General features: G+C 54.8%; 1 protein-coding gene across 1 annotated transcript in view; it reads right to left on the bottom strand.

The window, feature by feature from the left end:
* Window positions 1-20,564, bottom strand: part of LOC110568750 (uncharacterized) — a 164,775-nt gene that overhangs the window by 18,776 nt on the left and 125,435 nt on the right. The window contains exons 45-57 of the mRNA XM_064362875.1: window positions 19,587-19,668; window positions 15,729-15,866; window positions 14,036-14,198; window positions 11,391-11,512; window positions 10,638-10,778; window positions 9,105-9,218; window positions 8,870-8,998; window positions 7,718-7,879; window positions 5,813-5,977; window positions 2,590-2,758; window positions 1,840-2,024; window positions 1,524-1,616; window positions 1,165-1,369 (exon numbers count right to left, since the gene is read on the bottom strand). Of these exons, the coding sequence (XP_064218945.1) occupies window positions 1,165-1,369; window positions 1,524-1,616; window positions 1,840-2,024; window positions 2,590-2,758; window positions 5,813-5,977; window positions 7,718-7,879; window positions 8,870-8,998; window positions 9,105-9,218; window positions 10,638-10,778; window positions 11,391-11,512; window positions 14,036-14,198; window positions 15,729-15,866; window positions 19,587-19,668 (1,868 nt within the window). The remainder of the gene's footprint in view (window positions 1-1,164; window positions 1,370-1,523; window positions 1,617-1,839; window positions 2,025-2,589; window positions 2,759-5,812; window positions 5,978-7,717; window positions 7,880-8,869; window positions 8,999-9,104; window positions 9,219-10,637; window positions 10,779-11,390; window positions 11,513-14,035; window positions 14,199-15,728; window positions 15,867-19,586; window positions 19,669-20,564) is intronic.

Genomic DNA, 20,564 nt, shown 5'->3' with positions numbered 1-20,564 from the left:
GGCTCTCTGCACCTGAACTGTTTGTACAAAGTGGTTTATGCTGGACCCCTGCTTGCCTCCTAGGAGTCTGACAGTGTGCTATGAGCCAAGCAGCACCTGCCAATGTGGCAGCCCCCACTAAACACCCTGGGTGACACAGTGCTGGGACAGCCAAGTGCATCCTGTGTGAAGGCACAGGGACTGGGAGAGGACACTGGGTGCTGGCCCTGGTTCCCCCTGGACTCCACCCCGACACTCCTGCCTCCTCTCACTGTAGTCAGTCACAGTCACTAACAGCACAGTGTGCCGAGTCCTGGAGCACTCTTCCAAATTCACTGCCCTATGGGTGGCCATGGGACTCTGGCACAGCAGAGAGGATGCAGAGGTGACATTCAACAGCCAGTCAGAGGGATGCCCACCCTGGTGCCGGGCAGGGGTTTGGGGGCTCTGTGCTGGGCCAGCATTAGCCCCAGATAGTGGAGAGGCAAGAAGTTCCTAGTCCTGCCAGGAGGGCAGTCGCTGTGAGTGTTTAAAGACCACATGGTCACAGTAAGCTCATCGTGGAACCAGAAAGAGACCCTCTGGCAGTGAGCTTCACAAAAACAAGGCTGTCCACTCAAAAGCAGGTGGAAGACTGAAGAAACCGAGTCAGCAGGCATGAGGGGTATTAGCTGGGAGACCTTGTAAGAATGAGACAGCAGCCCACGAAAAAAAGGAGGTTGCCCGTGCACAGCGGCTCACACCTGTAATCCCAGCTTTTTGGGAGAATGAGGCAGGCAGATCACGAGGTCAAGAGATCGAGACCATCCTGGCCAATATGGTGAAACCCATCTCTACTAAAAACAGAAAAATTAGCTGAGCGTGGTGGTGTGCTACTTGGGAGGCTGAGACAGGAATCGCTTCACCCCGGGAGGCGGAGGTTGCAGTGAGCCAAATTCATGCCACAGCACTCCAGCTTGGGTAACAGACACTCTGTTTAAAAAACAAACAACAACAACAAAAAAAAACCCCAAGGCTGTAGGTCTGTAAGAAGTAAGGCGGGGGTCTCAATAGAGCTGGGCTGCAGGCCAGCAAGAAGCAAGGCCACCATTCTCATTGACAGTGCCATAGGCCAATGTGAGAGCTTAGGGCCCCTGACTGGGTGTGGATTTTGGTGCAGGGTTGAGCCCTCCCTCCCACACTCACATTCCAGCTCCTTCCGCAGCTGCTCCAGCCCCACCTGCAGCCGGTCCAGGTAAAGAGGCAGGTGCTGTGTCAATGCCTGCCGGGCCTGGCTGTGGCCCCACAAGGTGGTGACCGCCCGACCACTCATCTGCACAGCCTCCAGCCCTGCCTGGGACAGCTGTAGGAGGCGGCCTGCCAGGCCATTCAGGGCACCTCCCAGCTGTACCTGCGCAGGGAAGCCAAGGCAGAATCGGGGTAAGGTCCAGGGCAAAGAGAGCCCACCACCATCCTGGCCAGGACAGAATGCCTGGCAAGTGGGGGCTACAAGCCAGGCCAGAGGGGGAGCTCTCCACCCAACCCTTCTCCTCTGTGCTACCCACCAGGTGCTGCAACCTTCTCACAGAGGCACCCAAGCCTCGAAACTTCTCTTCCAGCCGGGCTTGCACCTGGGAGCCAACTGCTGCAATCCTGGACTGTGAGGACAGAGAAGAGGCTGGGACTCCCTCGGGGCCGCATAGGAATGAGATGGACAAACGGTCTTGGTGCCAACGACAGGTGCAGGCCTCACCCTGGGACTGTGTGCTCTGGTTTCTGGGCACAGATGGACCCCAAGGACTCAGGGTTCCTGGCACTGTGGCTTCTGCCCAGAGAGAGAACGGTAACTTGTTCCCTGTGGCCCAGCCCAGGCCCCCTCACCTCCACATGGCCCAGTAGGCACCCCTGGAAGCCGTGCGCAGCCAGCAGGAGGCTGTGGTTGGCAGCTTGCATGGTCAGGCGGCCCAGGGGCTGGAAAGGCTGCCTGCCATCCCGGAACAGGACCTCCACCTCCGCTGTCCGCCGGTCGGCACACGCCCGCAGCACCACACTCTCTTCTCTGCCCCCTGGAGCCAGAAGAGGACCTGCTGGGGGACCCTGACGTTTCCAGCTTGCCTCTCCTCCACCACTTTCCATAGCTCCCTACTGCCCCACACCAAGTCCCAAAGCCCTACAACGTGAGAACCTGGAGCTGCACTACCTCAATCAACCTGCTGAGCCACCTGAAGCCCCCTCTTCTGTACCCTTCCCAGCAACGGCCGTCAGTGAGGGATGCCATGCAGTCCTGACAGGGTTTTCTGAGCCTTTTTCTCACACAGGTTCTCACTGCCACCGCAGCAGGAGTGCAGTGGCATCATCACAGCTTGCTCCCAGCAGCTGGGGCACAGGACTGCACCACCCCACCATGCTTTAAGTAGAGATGGGAGTCTCACTGTGTTGCCCAAGCTGGTCCCAAACTCCTGAGCTCAAGCAATCCTCCTTTATCGGCCTCCCAAAGTGCTGGGATTACAGGTGTGCACCCCTGGGCCCAGTTCTGACTTCTGAAATCTTAATGCCTAGACCCTCTCTCCTTTCTTGAGCCAACGGGGGCCATGACCCAGTGAGCCGAGCTGGGACCCAGCCGCCACTCACCCTCCTCATGGGCCACAGAGGCCTGGAGACAGCTTGGGATGCTGGACAAAGACAGTCTCACTTTCTCCTCCCTGTTGTCCACATTTCCTTCCAACTGGACCAGGCTTTGAGAAGCTGAGGTAGAGACACGTCCCAGTAGGCCAACACGCTGAGCCTTGGAGCCACGAAGCTGGAAGGGGGAGGGCAAAGTCCTGAGTGGAGGCTGTCTCAGGCCCTGTTCGTGGTCTGTGTTTCCTGCCAGCTGCAGGCTCAGGAAGGAGTTGGCTGGGGAGGTTGTAGTCAGACCTGTAGGAAACCAAGGGGAGGCACAATACCCAGCCCCAATCTCCAGGCCACGGGATTCCCTGTATCACATCTCTCCCAAAAGGCTCCCAGTGCCTCATCGCAGAAAGCACCTATGAGAATACTCAGGGCCGGGCACAGTGGATTACTCCTGTAATCCCCGCACTCTGGGAGGCCGAGGCAGGGGGATCGTGGATCACAAGGTCAGGAGCTCGAGACTGTCCTGGCTTCAGTAAAACCCTGTCTCTACTAAAAATACAAAAAATTAGCTGGGTATAGTGGCATGCACCTGTAGTCCCAGCTACTTGGGAGGCTGAGGTGGAAGAATCGCTTGAACCTGGAGGCGGGGGTTGCAGTGAGCCAAGATGGTGCCACTGCACTTCAGCCTGGGTGACAGAGTAAGACTCTGTCTCAAAAAACATCTAGGAGCCCACCAACCCAGCAGTAGCCGCCACAGGGTAACTTAGAGATGACTGCTTCCCAGGCCCTGCCCAGACACTCTGATTTAATTGGTTTGAGGGAGGCCCCCCCGAGCACTTGTGTTTCTAATATTCCCAGTGCCCTGGTGTTTCTGCCAAGAGCCCAGGCTTTCCGAGTTTGCATGGGAACCACTGCAAAGGTCTAAGCAAGTTCAGGGAGGCGTGGGTAACACATGTCATAACACCAGGCACTGAGCAGTTTACCTCAATCCCTGCAGGCACCTAGCCTTGGGGGCATGGCAGGGACCAGGACCAGGACAGGTGAGTCTAGAATGGGGGTGGGGGAGAGGCTCAGAGGCCCCAACAGAACACAAGCCTGGAGGAGGCCCTGCAGGGGAAGGAGCCTCAGCTACCCTGTATTCTGCTCCAGACACTGCAGCTACCAAGCTGTGCAGCCTTCAGTAAGGGCGGTACCCTCTCTGGGCTTCAGCTCCAAGGTCTGTAAAACATACACAACAATGGTTCCCAAAACTCAGAAGGACTTAAAAGTGTGTGTGTGTATGCATGTGTGTCTGTTATGGGTTGAATGTTATGGGTTATATGTTTCGTTCCTCACGTATGTTGAAGTCCTAACCCCCCATTCCCATGAACATAGTATCATTTGGAAATAGTTTTTTTGCAAATATCAAGATGGGGGCATAGTGGATGAAGGTAGGCCACACACCCAATGAATGTTGTCCCTAGGAGAAGGCCATGTGAAGACACCATTCAGAAGGCAGAAGGCCACCACCTGGGACAGAGGCAGAGACTGGCGTGATGCCACCACAGCCAGGCATTCCCGGCAGCCACCAGAAGCTAGAGGTGGTATGGAATGATCTACCCTAGGGCTTTCAGAGGGAAGGTGGCCCTGCTGACAACTTGATTTTGGACTTCTGGCCTCTAGAACTGTGAGACCAACATGTCTGTTGCATTAAGCTTTCCGGTTGGTGGCAATTTAATACAGTCGCCCTTGAAACTTAATGCAGGGTGCTAACTACACATGCAGAAGCACGTTTATCTCTGAGAAGATCCAAGTTAGGAAGAAGGTTCAGCCCAGGACTCCTGTGGAATTTCACAGAGCACACTGTGATCCTGCCAGGCAGGTGGGGGCAGGGGGCAATCTGCAGACCACATGGAGTCGGCTTTAGCCGCACCTGCCTCTGTGCAGCCTGGAAGAGTGCCTGACCTCCCTGAATCTGTCCCTCGTCTGTCCTGGGGCCACTGGGTTGTGGGGAGGATCAAAGAAGGCTGGGAAAGCCTCTGGCCACTCCACCGACCCCAGAATGGAGCCAGTGAGAAGGCGCCAGAACAGCCGTCTCAAGTGAATGCGGGACAGGAAAGCAAGAGGACCAGTCACTTGCTCAGTGTCCACCACAGGCTCCTTCCCAGGCATCTGGTTCTATCAGGCATGGGGCTTACAGAGCTGGGAGCAGCCAGGAGCCTGGCTGGGAAACGGGAAGTGATCATCAGTCCCAGAGAACAAGAACCTTGGAAGGAGAATCTCCTTTGAAATGGCCACAACTGCTGAACTATCAACCCACACATGCCATCTTCATCCAGCTCTAGATGCCAGGAAGGGAGGGAATTCCCTTCTCACAAGTACCTACTAGTGCAGATGTTACACAAATGTCTATTTTCCTCCTGAGGATTCTGCAAGGGAGATGTTAGATGTTCCCATATGACAGGGGTGAAGACTGAGGCTCAGCAAAGGAAAGTCACAAGGTCGAGTTCACCCAGCCAGGGAGACAGAGAAGCCAGATGGGAACACCAAGAGAGCACCTGCTATGTCATGTGCCTTGGCTATGCAGGCAGTGGGAACTGCTATCCAGACCCCCCAAAACCACCCTATGAAACAACTGATCCAAGATGAGGAAACAGATGTTCAGAGAGGTTCCTTGCTGGGATCGCCTGGCAAGGTCAAGGTAGAGTAGGCATTGGAGGCCCACTCTGCCCCCTCCTACTTCCCAGGCTGCTGGGAGGCAGGAAGGAGAGGAGATGGGGCCAATAGTGGCTAACGACAGCAAATACGCACGTAGTGGCTGTTTTCATCAGGCACTGCTCTAAGCGATCTATGCCTATGAACATATGTAATCTTTGCAATATTAACCCCATGGGAGATAGAGCCAGTGCAATTATTATACCCATTTTACAAGGGAGGAAACTCAGGTGCCAGGAGGCAGCTGGGCTGAGATTCAAACTTGGGCAGCCCAGCTGCTACCTCTCCATTATAGGAAGTTCTGGGTATTGGGCCAGTGGAGGAACTGCTTTATCTTAGTACCAGGGCCTCGCCTGAGGTTCAGCAGGTGCACTCCTTGCACCCAGAGTGTCGCTCTGGTCCCATCCAGGGTGCTGGTCTGCAGTTCCTTAGGTGGCCACTAGATGGCGGGGCCGCCCAGGCAGTGAGGACCTGCTAGCCAGGGAGGAACGGGAGGGAAGTCGGCGCATCTTCCCCAGGGACTGTCAGCCGAGTCCTGGCCACCCACCTCCAGTTCCCCGGAGAAGTCAGGCGAACGAGGCCTGCTGTGGTTTCGGAGGGTCAGGCTGAGGTGCAGGCCGTGGTCTGGGGCTGGGGCAAGGCCCACCTCGCAGCGGGAACGCAGCAGGAGCTCACCACGGCCCAGGATGTGCTCCCCGGAGACCAAGAGGGCCTGGATGAAAGAGTTTGGGTGTCAGGCAGGCATGGGTGGGTGGGTGGGTGGGTGGGGGTGTGTGTGTGTGTGTGTGTGTGTGTGTGTGTGTGTGTGTGTGTCGGGGGGGCGGTAAGAGCTGCCTCTCCTCCCCATCCCCTCCACTGGAAATGCAGCAGCAGCTGTCACTTCCCAGCCTCCACACCTGCCCCTGCCCCAGCTAACCTCTAAGAAACACAAATCAGAGCCAGGCACGGTGGCTCACACCTGTAATCCCAGCACTTTGGGAGGCCGAGGTGGGCGGATCACGAGGTCAGGAGTTCAAGACCAGCCTGACCAAGATGGTGAAACCCCATCTCTACTAAAAATACAAAAATTAGCCAGCCATGGTGGCACTCGCCTATAATCCCAGCTACCCAGGAGGCTGAGGCAGGAGAATCGCTTGAACCTGGGAGGCGGAGGTTGCAGTGAGCCGAGATTGTACCACTGCACTCCAGCCTGGGTGACAGTGTGAGACCCTTTGTCTCAGGAAGAAAAAAAAAAAAAGAAAAAACTAATCAAACGTTGTACCCTGCACTTAAAAGAAGCCAGGCTCTGGCATGGCCTGTGGACTGCTTCCTCTTCCCAACCTCACCTCCCTCACTCCCTCCATAAGGACTGTCCCATGGTCCTCAAGGCAAAGTCCTGCCTCAGGCCCCTTCCCTCTGCAGGGCTCACCCTCACCAGTCAGACCCCTTTTCCAACACCCTGCCCCCTCCCTACACAGTATTTACCAAGCCCTGACCACAGACCAAGCAGCTCTAGTTTGCTCTATCTTCTTGGCCCCACTGCGATGCACCACCCAGGAGGCTGGCACCCAGGCTGTCTCTTTCACTACCCAGTCCCTGCACCTAGAGCACAGCCTAGCATAGGTGAAATACACGTTTTCTGAATGAACAGAGGAATAAATAAAGAGTGGGAAACGATGGTTCAGGCCTGAATCTGGCTCACTGCCAACTCTTGTCAATACTTTTACTGGAATACAGCCATATGCATTCACTTACATATCATCTATAGCTGCCTTCACAAGACAGTGGTGGAGTTGGTAGTTGAAACAGAGACTGGAAGGTTCATAAAGCCTAAAATATTTACTCTCTGTCCCTTTACAGAAGACTGTGGGTCCCTGGGGTGGATGGATGATGATGGATGGTAGATGATGATGGTGGGTGGATGGTGAGTGGATGGATGGTGGATGGATGATTATGGATGGATGGTGAAGCAATGGAGGGATGCAAGGGAGTGAGGGTGGGAGGGCAGAAACAGGGAGATGGATGGAAGATGGGAAGGAGAAAGGATGGGTGAATGAATGGATGGGTGGGTGGATAAAAGACCCAATCAACCAGCTACCAACCCCAGGAGGGGAAAGGGGTTGAGGAAAAGGGGTCCCAACACCTCTCTTCTGAGGCAATCATGACAACAGCAACTCTTAACTTCTGTGCCAGGCACCAAGCCTGAGCATTCCTGCATCACATTTCTCTTAACTCTCACCATCACCCTACATCCTGGAACATGCTGCTGCTTCCATTCCTCAGATGGAACACTGGAAGCTCAGAGAGGAGATGTGCCCTGCCCAGTCATCCAGCAGGCAGATGGCAGAGCCACCATGCTGGCGTCTGGCTGACTTGCTCACACCCCTGCCTTCTGCGGGCACCACCCTCCGTACTGCCCCATCACCATGGGTCCCTGGTCCTCCAGCTGCCCCTTTCCCTAGGGCAGACTCACCCTGGGCAGCTCACAGAGCCCCAGGTGGAGGGAGTGCTGCAGCCAGTGTGCGTAGTCAGTCTGTACTTCTCCCCAGAAGCTCTGCCGGACACAAGAGGCCCCGAGGACGTGATCCAGCATGGCCTCCAAGATGATCTTGTCTGGCTGAGATGGCCAATGCCTCTGGAATGAGAGGGCCCATGTGTCAGGGGTGCATCACGTAAGAATGCCCATGGCCAGCTGCAGGTGGAGACCCTCACCTAGCAAGAACATGTGCCAGTAATCCACCATCAGAGCCCTCATCAGCCACAGCACCCCTTACACTCTGGGGCAGGATTTTCTCTTTTTTTTTTTGAGACAGAGTCTTGCTCTGTAGCCCAAGCTGGAGTGCAGTGGCACGATCCTGGCTCACTGCAACCTCCACCTCCCAGGTGCAAGCGATTCTCCTACCTCAGCCTCTCAGATAGCTGGGACTAGAGGTGCATGTCACCATGTCCAGCTAATTTTTTTGTATTCTCGGTAGAGACACCGTTTCACCATGTTGGCCAGGCTGGTCTCGAACTCCTGACTTCAGGTGATTCCCCCGCCTCAACCTACCAAAGTGTTGGGATTACAGGTGTGAGCCACTGTGCCCTGCCTATGGCAGGATTTCTGCTGGGAGCACGTAGGGGGCTGGACCTAAGAGCCCCAGGAACACAGGTGGGAGGCCCAGAGGAGGAAGGGGGCTTCCAGGGCCAGTTCTCCCCAGTTCTCCATGGGTGCGTTCCTGCCCCAGACTCTGCAGACAGTGCTCGGCCCCATGAGGAGCCCATCAGGCAGTGATGCTGGAGGAGACCTGGTCCCCGATGCCTCCAGGAACCTGAGCTCCCGATCTCCCTCCACCCCCTCCTGAGAAGCCCACTAGCACCCCACCTCCTTCCTCATCTGTTTCCAGCATCTCATGCTGGAACAAACATGCTTTTCTTGTCTTCCAGAGCCCTCACCACATCCCAGGTAGGGAGTATTGTGCCCATTTCACAGGCGAGAAAACCAAGGCACACAGCAGAGAAGTGAGTTGCCCAGGATCCTGCAAGCAGCGGAACTCAAGACCACACAGTCTGAGAGCGGGGCTCTCCTGCAGCAGGTGGAGCCGCCTGGGGGTTCCCAGCCCGGACACTGCTTCCCGGGCCTCACCTCGTATGTCAAGTTCTGCCGCATGCGCTGCTGGCCCCAGGACAGGTCGAGCTGTTCAATGAACACGGCTGGGGTCTGTGTTATGGCCCCGCAGGCCCGGAGGGGATCCAGGCCCAAGGTTTCCTGGAGCTGATAGGGAAGAGAACAGAGTACATGACCTGAGTCGAGGGGCCAGCCAAGAAGCCTGGAGCAAAGGGGAGCCCCACACTGGGCACAGCGGCCAGACCCTGCATACCTGCCCCAGGGAGGAAGCCAGGCAGCCGTCCCAGGTGGTGCTGTGTGCTAAGAACCTGTCGGTCCAGGTGAGCTGCAGGGTCACAGGCTGTCCTCTGTTCCAGGTGAGCTGCACCTGCATTGAGATGGGAGCGCAGTGGTGGGGTAAGGGGGAGACTTGGGGGAGAAGAGGCTAACGGCAACCCCCACACCCCATCTCTGTTGGGAAATGAGAGGCTAGGGAGGATGGAGAAGCTGGCACCTCCCCCCTGCCAATATCCCTATAGAGGAATTAGGATGGGGGTGGAGAGATTGCCCCTCATCTCTGGAAGAGCCCAGAGCTGTTCCCAGGCTGCAGACTGAAAGCATCTGGAGTAAAAAAACCGCCTCATCCCCAACATCCAGACTCAGCATTACCAAAAGCAGAAAGCAATCGTGTGCCTCAGTGCGGCCTCTAGGGCCAGCAGGATCTGTCCTGGCCCATCTGACCTCATCGCCAGGTCACCTGCCCCCGCCAAGCACTCTGCCCCTGTCTTATTCCCCTTCCAGCTCTCCCCGAAGCACCTGGCTCCTTCCCACCACAGGGGCATCTGCACACACTTTTCCTGCCTCCTGCATGCTGCTTCCCCACCTTCTCACAAGCCTGGTCCTTCCCATCTCAGGGCTGCCTCCCCGACGAGGCCCTTACTGACCACCCGCCTACAGTAGTGCCCCCACCTACCTGCCCAGTTACTCTCAATCTTATATACTCTTTACTATTTTATTTTTTCTGAGATGGAGTCTTGCTCTGTCGTCCAGGCTGGAGTACAATGGCATGATCTTGGCTCACTGCAACCTCTGCCTCCTGGGCTCAAGCGATTTTCCTGCCTCAGCCTCCCGCATAGCTGTGACTGCAGGTGTGCATCACCACGCCTGGCTAATTTTTTGTATTTTTAGTAGGGTTTTGCCATGTTGGCCAGGCTGGTCTCAAACTCCTGACCTCAAGTAATCTGCCTGCCTCGACTTCCCACAGTGCTGGAATTACAGGCGTAAGCACTGCACCCGGCCCATCTTTACTGCTTTATGGTACTTATCACACCTTCTGATTTTTAAATTCGTTCCTTGGCTTGAATTCTGGAGAGCATCTTTTGCCTGCACACAGCTGGCCTATTGTCCTCCCTTTCCCAGATGGAAAAACCGAAGGCTCAGAGAGGCGATGGGAGATGCCAGAGGCCACCCAGCCACGTCCCCATGGGGCGCCCAGCTGCTCACTCAGTCCCCAAAGCTACCACTGAACAGGCAACTATAATGAATTGGAGATGCCTGGACCTGCTTCCCACGTTAAAATGTGACTAGGCAAACACTGCCTAGTATACAGTAGGTGCTTAATGAGGTATTGGTAAAGGAACAACTGAATGAAGGACCAAGGAGATTCCAGGCTTCAGGGAGCTGTGATTCTGGAGAAGTCCTTGTCACTGATGAACACCGTCTTCCCCTACCTGACGAGCCCAGCCCCCCAGGCTCAGCCACGTGGTTCCCAGCTCCCGCCAAGGGCGCCTGGGACATCCTCGCTCACCTGCCGGCTCTGCCTGCCACCCCTGCTCTCAGCAAGGCCACTGGCCTCAGCTTGCCGCCAGGAGACGTTGAATGGGTGAGTCAGGGCCAGGTGGGCAGCCAGCTCACTCTTCCCCAGCCATAGGGAGGAGGAGACCAGCACCTGGGGAGGGGAACAGACTCAGCCAGGGGCCTTACCGACAGGCTGCACCTCTTTCCCACCCGCACAGACCACCTTCTCCATCAGGGTCAAGGCCGCAAGGGCAGGTGGCATTGAGCACAAACTCAGCCCTGTGCAAGGCCCTGGGAGAGCTCAGCCCATTTCTCAGAGGAGGACATCGAGGCTTGGAGAGGAGCGGATGGAGCGAACACATGACAGAAATGAAACTGGGGGTCGCCCTCCTCTTCCACTGTCTTCCCCAAGCTCTGTGGCTCTGGGCAGGTCACGGCGCCTCTAAGTCCTTCAGTTTCGTCATCTGAACACGGGGCTATTAATAGCACCAAGCAGAATGGGAGGCTGAGGTGTGGGTTGACACACAGCACCTATCAAGGGTAAGCATTCAGGGCCTGTCAGCCACTGGCACTGCCATGCCTGTCAAGGTGTTGTGGGGACCCAGGTCTCCTGCTGCCCTTCCAATGAGACTGTGGGACATGGTGCAGCCTTGTCAGCCCCTGGTAAGGCTCCTCAGGTAGAGGAGGGCCCCAGGGACCCCACTCAGCCTGCAGGGTGGAGTTGAGCTCTGCCCCAGGGTCACCTTCCAGCCCTGACACCTACCTGGTCCCTGCCATCCCAGCCGACAACCAGGCCGTCCCGGTGGCTGCCTCCCGAATGCTCTGAGGACAGGCGGAGGCTGCAGTGTCGAGGCAGGGGGAGGGGCAGCGGGTGGGTGAGCTCCACTGGGTGGGGAGGACACACACACAAAGGGTAGGCCGTGTGAGCTGAGGTCAGCAGCTGCAGCCCCACGGGGTTCAGGGGACTCTCAGTGGCTGCCAGCTCAAGCAAGTAGCCACTCGGGGCCACACACCCAGATAATTTTCACAAAATTCGGAAGCTATGCATTCACTTTGTCACCATTACCACTTGACACCCTGCACTGTCCCTGTGGGAGTCCCCATTACAATGAGACTTCAAGGCCCCTCCAGGAGGTGACATCTGCCTTCCCATCCCTCGGACCTAGGCTGGCTAAGGTCCGAGGAGGTGGACCCCTTCCCAGCCACATGAGAACAAACCCTGCTCGCCTGTGGGCTGGTGCCACCTGGGGTTGGAGGGAGCCTGGTTTCAGCTCCGGATGTCCGAGCGCAGCTGACAGCCAGCCCCTGAGCAGGTGAGAGGGCCCAGCCAAGGCCAGCAGAGCCACCTGCTCACCCTGCAGCTGACCTTGAACACGCGGAAGACCGGAAAAGCTGCCCAGGTAACCCACAGCCTTGGGAGCAAGGACCAATGCTTGCTTTATGCCAGAGGTTTCGGAGCAGTTTGTTACCATCTTGAATCCAGAGCTAATGGGTTCAGCCCCAATCCCCAGCAACCTGCATCGCTCTCGGGGGCCTCCCATGCATGGGTGACCTGTACCCCCTCAGATTCCCCATGCCCCCATGCTGCCCAGTCCCGTGCTCTCCTTCCATCTCGGGGTATGACAGGTGGCACCCCATAGCTGAGTCCTCGCAACAGTCTCCACACCCTGGGTCTTCTTCCTTTGTCCCCCAGGTGAGTCAAGCTGCCCTGACCTGCATCACTTGACCCCACCTCCTGAGGCCCCTGCAGAGTCTGCTTTCCCAGACCCCCACAGCAGGAGGCTGCCCGGGGGCGCTTTGTGCTGTGGTGAGCTCTGAGCTCTGTACAAAGGGCACCCACGTGTTCAGATGGGCTGCAGGGAGCTGTGCCCAGAGACACTGGCACTGGCTGGTTCTCAGGGCATCACCCAGTCACTGGTTCTGGGGAGGCTGACCACATGCAGGGCTGGAAGCCTTTTCCCTGCCACCCGCTGACCCACCACCTGCAACACTGCGACCACAGTGTGGGGCTGCAGGCTGCGAGGCTCACCAAGGGTGGCACAAATACACAAACACACGCATGCACGTACATATATACACACACCCATGCACACAGGCATGCACACACATGCACGCACACACATGCACGCACATACACATGCTCACATAAGGCATGCACACACACGTGCACATGCAGGTGTGCACACATGCAAGCACACACACATACATGCACACTGCCTTGGCCTGTTGAGGACCTGCTCATTTCCTGTGCCTTCCAGGGCACACAACTGGCAAATGTGACGCTGGGAGGATTCCATCAGGCCACCTGTCAAGCCGTGCCCCGGGCTGGGGTATGCACTCTGTCTCCGCACCTGGCAGGTCCGGAGTCAGGCTCTTCTCTGTGCTTAGGGGGTTTCTCCCACAGAAACTGACAGTCTGCATGGCTGCACAGGCCACTAATGACAGCCCCTTCCAGGGATGCCTGTTCCTGGAGGACCCTGGGGCTCACTGCTGTTCTCAGGGCTGCATTGGCACACACCTCCCCTGGCACCAGAACTGCCCAGGGATGTCACCCCTCCCACACCCTGGCCCCTTCTCCCTGCCCAGTCGCACTCAGGATAAGCCCTAGCTCCTCTCTGTGGGCTGAGACCCTGCATGCCCTGGGTCCCGCAGCCCTCCTGCCTAACCTCCTCCCTTCTCCCCACTCCTGCCACCCTGGCCTCCCTGATGCTGCTCCACACGCAAAGGTCATTTCCACCCGAGGCTTCTGCCTGAAGTGCCTCTGCTCAGATCTGCACCTTAGCCAGCTGCTTCTTATCCCTCAGATCTCAGCTCAGAAGTCACCTCCTCCAGGAGGCCTTCCCAGACCACCCCTCCTAAAGGAGCCCCACACTCCACACAGGCCTGCTTGCTCTCACAGTCTTTCCCACATGCGGAAATCGTCATGTTAGATGTTATTTTGCTTATGTGTGCCTTGTTGCTCAATGCCTGTCTCCCTGAGGGGCGACACCTGGGCCATCTTGCTTCCCAATGGATCCCTAGTGTCTAGAATCACGCCTGGGATCAGCAGGTGCTCAGTGATGGCTTTTTTTTTGAGACCAAGTCTCACTCTGTTGCCCAGGCTGAAGTGCAATGGCACAATCTCGACTCACTGCAATCTCTGCCTCCCTGGTTCAGTCAATTCTCCTGCCTCAGCCTCCCAAGTAGCTGGGATTACAGGTGCCCACCACCACACTCAGCTAATTTTTGTTTAGTAGAGATGGGATTTCACCATGTTGACCAGGCTAGTCTCGAACTCCTGACCTCAGATGATCCACCCACCTTGGCTTCCCAAAGTGCTGGGATTGCAGGCATGAGCCACTGTGCCCAGCCAGGGATGATTTCTTGAGTGACTGGGTCACTGCTGACCACATCCCCTCACACACTCACCCTGCAGGCTGAGGTTCCTGAAGGGCCTGCGGAGAGGCCCGGAGAGGCTCCCATTGAGGGCCAACTCCTGGCCATCCCACAGCACCACGTGGCGCAGGACACGGGTCCCATGAGCTCTCTCATATGTGGTCTGCAGGACCAGCTCCCCGGGAAGGGCGCTGAGCTGGAAGAGAATGATGGCGTCACAGGGGAACCTGACCCACACTTCTGCCTGCGATAGGAAAGGAGAGAAGCTTGCAGAGGAGGAGAAAGGGAGTATTTGTGGATCATTTATAGTTTTCTGCATGGTGACATACGTCAGGGAATCAAAAAGCCAAATGCTTCCTAAGGATGAGCTGATAACATAAAGGAGGCGAGTGGGTGAAGGGACTGTGGCCAACTGGAGACAGTGCAGAACAGGCACCTCTCAACTCCGTGGCCAAGCTGTGTGGCTCTGGGCAAGTTTCCAACCTCTCTGACCCTCACTTTCCTAGACAATGAAGGCAAGAAAGTGTCAGCCTCTGCAAGATAATACAAACGGTGCACTCAGCCCAGGGCTAGATTGTGGAGAGGAGCTTGTAGGAGCCACGCAGATGGTACTGGGATTTCTCAATCATGCAGTGAGCAGGTTTTATGTTCCCAAGCCAGTGCTGAGCGCCTGTGTACAAAGATAGCCAAGACCTGGTCCTGGCCCTTAACAGGGCTTCCAGGCTGACAAGGAGATAGTCACAGGACAGAAAATGATGGGACAAGGATGGTCACAAGAGTCATTCAAGGGAGAAAGGAACGCAGAGAAGCAAGCTTGGGGAGGAGGCAGGGAAGAGAATTCCAGGCAGATGCAACAGCCTGTGCAAAGGCTCAGAGAGGGTCGCTGTCCCTGCTGGTAGGTACCATAGTCCGAGGGTCACTTGGCACTGCAGGGAGACTGCTGAGGTGGGGTAGGAAGTTTGCTCTTTCTTTTTTTTTTTTTGAGATGGAGTCTTGCTGTCATGCCCAGGCTGAAGTGTAGTGGTGCAATCTCGGCTCACAGCAACCTCCGCCTCCCGGGTTCAAGCGAATCTCCTGCCTCAGCCTCCTGAATAGCTGGGACTACAGGCATGTGCCACCACACCTGGCTAATTTTTGTATTTTTAATAGAGACAGGGTTTCACCATGTTAGTAAGGGTGGTCTCGATCTCTCGATCTTGTGATCCTCCTCCCTCAGCCTCTGAAAGTGCTGGGATGGCAAGCATGAGCCACCACACCTGGCCTTCCCCTAGATTTTCAAATGGCTGCACATATCATCCAAGGCTAGCTCAAGTGCCTAATCTAAATACACTCCCTGTTCACTCAGTCACTTCAGTACATTTTCTCCATATCTTACTACTATCTGGCATATTTGTGTGATTTTGGGTAGTTAATCTCTCCCACTACAGTAGACACTTCATGAGAGGAAGGATTGATCAGTTCCATTTTAGGTCACACCCCACCTTCTGAAATAGTGCCTGGTACCTAGTAGATGCTCAATAAATCATGCAAAAGGAGGAAGGGACGGATAAAGACACCAACTGATAATCTACTTCAGCAAATTTTGGCCATTTCACAGCCTTGCCTGTCCTTCCTCCCAGGAACCAGGACATCAGGACAATTTCTCTTTTCTGCAAGGGCTGTCCCAGGAGCGACCTTCCCCCCACCCCACACCCCAGCATGCCGTGGGCCTGGGCCATCCACACACCTGCACGAAGGAATGTTCCAGCTTCATGAAGTTGGCAAGACTGGCCTTAGCAGCTACCAGCAGGGTGCTGATGTGAAAATGATGCTCCTCCACGCCCAAGGCAAACGTGCTCTGAACCTCACCCTGGGAGTAGTGTAGCTGGGTCAGGAAAAAAAACACACACGATACATCTCTTCATCAGGGCTCTGATGGAACATTTAAGCAGATGCTGGCTTTAAGTCATGAGCTCTGCCTCCCAAAGCCCCAGGCCCAGGAGACCCACAGCTTCCTGGGCTGGAGGAACTTTGGTGAAGCAAGGGTTTGGAGCCTCAGTTTAGGCCATCAAATGTGGCCATAGCAACTATCTTCTCAGGCCCTCCCTGCTATAACACTGACTTGAAAATATCTACCAGCCTGGAGCCAGCAGGCAAGAACTCTAGTTGCAGTACTGTTGCAGACAGCAGGGGGCAGTCTAGCAGAAAGGACAATGCCTGGGCTTGTGCCGGCATCAAACACACAGAACTCCAAGTGTGGATCCACCACGGAGAGGCGAGTAATCTCCAGCTAGTTCCTTAACCACCCGAGCCTCAGCCTTCTAATCCAAAACATGGGGATAAGGACATCTATTTTATTATGGGTTGCGGCATATTTGTGTGATTTTGGGTAATCTCTCCCACTACAGTACACATTTGATGAGAGGAAGGATTGATCAGTTCTGTTTTAGGTCACATCTCACCTTCTGAAATAGCGCCTGTGAAAGTTGTATGAAATAATGTGCTAACTTGCAGGTTTGCTGAACAGCAGAATCGCTGGGGGAAACTTACTAAAAATATAGATTCTGGGCTTCCACTTAAAACCTACAAAAACAGAGTCTCTGAGAAGAGGTTCAAGAGCTGGTACCTTTTTCTTTTTTTCTTTTTTTTTGAGACGGAGTCTTTCTCTATCACCCAGGCTGGAGTGCAGTGGTGCGATCTCAGCTCAATGCAACCTCTGCCTCCCGGGTTCAAGTGATCCTCCTGCCTCAGCTTCTTGAGTGGCTAAAATTACAGACACATGCCACCATGCCCAGCTAATTTTTGTATTTTTAGTAGAGAGGGGTTTCGCCATGTTGGCCAGGCTGGTCTCGAACTCCTGACCTCAGGTGCTCCGCCCACCTCAGCCTCCCAAAGTACGGGGATTACAGGCTCCAGCCACATCTGGCCAAGAGCTGGTACTTTTAATGAGCTCACCAGAGATGCATCAGTACATTAGTGATACCCCTGTCAAAAATCTTCAACCTGAATCTTGTCTTAAGCAAACAATCTGACAAATCCACATTAGGAGAATGTTCTGCAAAATAACTTCCTGGACACTTCAAAATTGTCAATGCAGGATTTTTTTTTTTTTTTTTTGAGACAGTGACAGGGTCTGCTCTGTCATCCAGGCTGGAGTGTGCAGTGGTGTGAAGACAGCTCACTGCAGCCTCAACCTCCTGGGCTCAAGCAATTCTCCCATAGCTCAGCCTCCCGGGTAGCTGAGACTACAAGTACACTCTGTCATGCCTGGCTAATTTTTTCATTTTTTGTAGAGACAGGGTCTCCCTACGTTGCCCAGGCTGGTCTTGAACTCCTGAAGTCAAACAATTCTCTCATCTCAGCCTCCCAGAGTGTTGGGATTACAAGTGTGAGCCGCTGCATCCAGTTGGGATTTTTTTAAGGTGGTTAATGAAAATAAAATGTTTAGGGCAAATTATATTGATATCTGCAACTTACTTTGAAACGTATCCAAAAATAAGATGGATGGAGGAGAGCTATGTGATTACGCAAAATAAAATGTGAACAGGAAAATCTAGGGATGTGGGTGTTCATTGTGAAATTACTTCCATTTCTTAGTGTCTGAAAAATTCTATAATAAAATGTTGGGGGGCGGCGCTGGGTGCAGTGGCTCACACCTGTAATCCCAGCACTTCGGGAGTCCAAGGTGGGCAGATCACTTGAGGTCAAGAATTTGAGACCAAGCCTGGCCACCATGGTGAAACCGCATCTCTACTAAAAATGCAAAAGTTAGCCAGGTGTGGCAGTGCACACCTGTAATCCCAGCTACTCAGGAGGCTGAGGCAGGAGAATTGCTTGAACCCAGTGGGCGGAGGTTGCAGTGAGTCGAGATTGCATCACTGCACTCCCACCTGAGTAACAGAGAGAAACTCCATCTCAAAAAAAGTTTTAAAAAAATACAAAATAAAACATTGGGTAAGGAAAGGTAGGGTGTGGAAGGAGAATGTTCTAGATCAGGAGCTGGCTTTTGGGTCAAATGTGGCCCACAACCTGATTTTGTAAATAAAGTTTTATTGTAACGCAGCCATGCCTATTCACTTACGTACCGTCTAGAGCTGCTTTTGTGTTACAGTGACAATTCTGAGTAGCTGTAACAGTGATCATAAGGCCTGCAACCCCCACATTTCACTTTACAGTAAGTGTTTGTAGACCTCTGTTCTAGATTAAGAAAATTAAAAAGACATGGTAACTACGCATGCCGTGCAATCGGCCTGCATCCTGGATTTAAAACAAAATGATACAAATTTATGTAACATAGATGAGAAATATGGAAAGATATTAACACCTGGTCAACGTTCACTGTCCCACAGTAACTTTTATATAGGTTCAAATGACTCAAAACAAAACTTGGGGAAAAACTAAGCAGCTCCCTGAAGGGAGCCAGGTGTGGAGGAGCCACCTGTAGTCCCAGCTACTCCGGAGGCTGAGGCGGGAGGGTCACCTGCACCCTGGAGCTTGAGGCTACAGTGAACGTGAACTAAGATCACGTCATTACACTGCAGCCTGGGTGACAGAGCAAGACCCTGTGTCAAAAAGAAATTTTAAAAATAAAAAGTAAGGCCGGGCATGGTGACTCATGTCTGTAATCCCAACAGTTTAGGAGGCCGAGGTGGTGGATCGTTTAAGGTCAGGAATTCGCAACCAGCTGGAGAAGATGGTGAAACCCCATCTCTACAAAAATAATAATAATAATAATAATAGCCAGGCATAGTGGTGCGTGCCTGTAATCCCAGCTACTCAGGAGGCTGGGGTGGGAGAATCGTTTGAACCTGGGAGGCGGAGGTTGCAGTGAGCTGAGATCACGCCACTGCACTCAAGCCTGGGTGACAAAGCGAGACTCTGTCTCAGAAAACAAATAAATAAGAAAGAAAGAAACAAGTTCCCTGAATGATTGTACAGTTGTAGCCAAGTGTAGGGAACTCCAAAATCATGTGTAATGCGGCAGAGGACCCCAGCACATAGCACGTGCTCTGTAAAGAAAGTCGACCTGGGCCAGGGCTAGGAGGGTGCCTAGCAAAACACGGTGGCTGGCCGGAAAATGATGTGACTAGTCACCGGATGTGACCATTCATGCCGTTTTTTACTGAGCACCTACTATGTGCTGGGGCCTGTGCCAGGCACTAGGAATGCCCTCTAGGAGCTCCAGATTTGGACACGGACAACTACAGCTCAGAGGGACAGAGGAACCTGGCCTAAGTCTAATGGGCCCTTCTGTCCACTCCCAGGACCCTCCAGTCGTTCGTGCAGAGCAGAAACGGGGGTGATGCTGGCTCAGCTCAAATGGCTGCGTCATCAGCTCCAGCCTCTACAAGTGTGCCAGGCTGGGTGAGGAGGCCTCCCCCATCTCCCAAAGGGCTCACAGGCCTGGCTATGGGCCGGCCCAGGAATGTAAACCTGGGTATGTTTGGGAAAGCTGGAGCCAGAGGTTTCCGAGGGTGGCCCATGGGGACCTGCTGCAGACTGGCGGATGCGCATGCGTTAACTTGCCCCAGAGGGCCTGGCCCCCTCCCACCTCGGGCTGAGCATCTGGAACCAGTTAGGAGCTAGGCGGCTGGGGCACAGTTACCTTAGCTGAGACTGAGGCTGAGCTGGGGCAGCGGCCCAGGAGGGAGGGGAGGCGATGCCGGCCTGAGAGCAGCAGCTCTTTGCTAGAAGGAAGGAAAGAGAGGGCTTGAAGCTGGCAAGACGCCGCCTTGTCCAGTGCCCCCAGGGCCAGGCTGGGACCAAGTCAACTTCCCCAAGAGAGGGTCAAGAGAGCCAGGATCACATCAGTGGCCCAGTGCAGGGCTATTCACACACCCTGAGGCCCAAGGACCATGTGGTGTCCTGGTTAGGGCTGGACCGTGGAGCCAGGTGACCTGGGTTTGAATCCCAGCTTGGCCTCTGCCTAGCTCTGGCACCATGGGCAAGCATCTCGGTTGTCCCTCTCTGAGCCTCAGTTTCCCCACTGGTATCAAGGGTTAAGCATGACTCTGGGCTGCAAGTCTGCTGTGAGCCCATCAATGAGCCTTCTTGGGCTGGTCCCACGGGAGCCCCAGCAGGGTGTGGACTGTGACCCCCTGGCCACCTCCCAGGGCTCCTCCCCACACTCCTTCAGGCCAGGGTGGGAATCGTCTCCATGCTTCCTTTTCTTTTTCATTTTCCTAGAGACAAGGTCTTTCTCTGTCACCCAGGCTGCAGTGCAGTGCACTGGTATGATCTCTGTTCACTGCAGCCTCTACCTCCCAGGCTCAAGTGATCCTCCTGCCTCAGCCTCCCAAGCAGCTGGGACTATAACATGCATCACCACACCTGGCTAATTTTTAAGACTTTTTGTAGAGATGGGGGTCTCACTATGTTGCCCAGGCTGGCCTCACTATGCTGCTGGAGCTCCTGGGCTTAAGCAATCCTCCCACCTCGACCTCCCAAAGCACTAGGATTCCAGGTGTGAGCCACTGTGCCAGGCCTGTGTAACCCCAGGGCGCTGCACCCTCCTGTCGGGTTCCTCTCCACCCCAGGGTCTCAGCCTTGGCACAGCAGACGTCTTGGCTCATTGCCTCACGGT

Source organism: Aotus nancymaae, unplaced genomic scaffold (assembly GCF_030222135.1).
Source record: "Aotus nancymaae isolate 86718 unplaced genomic scaffold, 86718_ANA_hifiasm-v0.15.2.pri h1tg000049l, whole genome shotgun sequence".
Classification (NCBI taxonomy): domain Eukaryota; kingdom Metazoa; phylum Chordata; class Mammalia; order Primates; family Aotidae; genus Aotus; species Aotus nancymaae.
The sequence above is the reverse complement of the archived record's forward strand: the minus strand, read 5'-3'. Positions and strand labels throughout refer to the sequence as shown.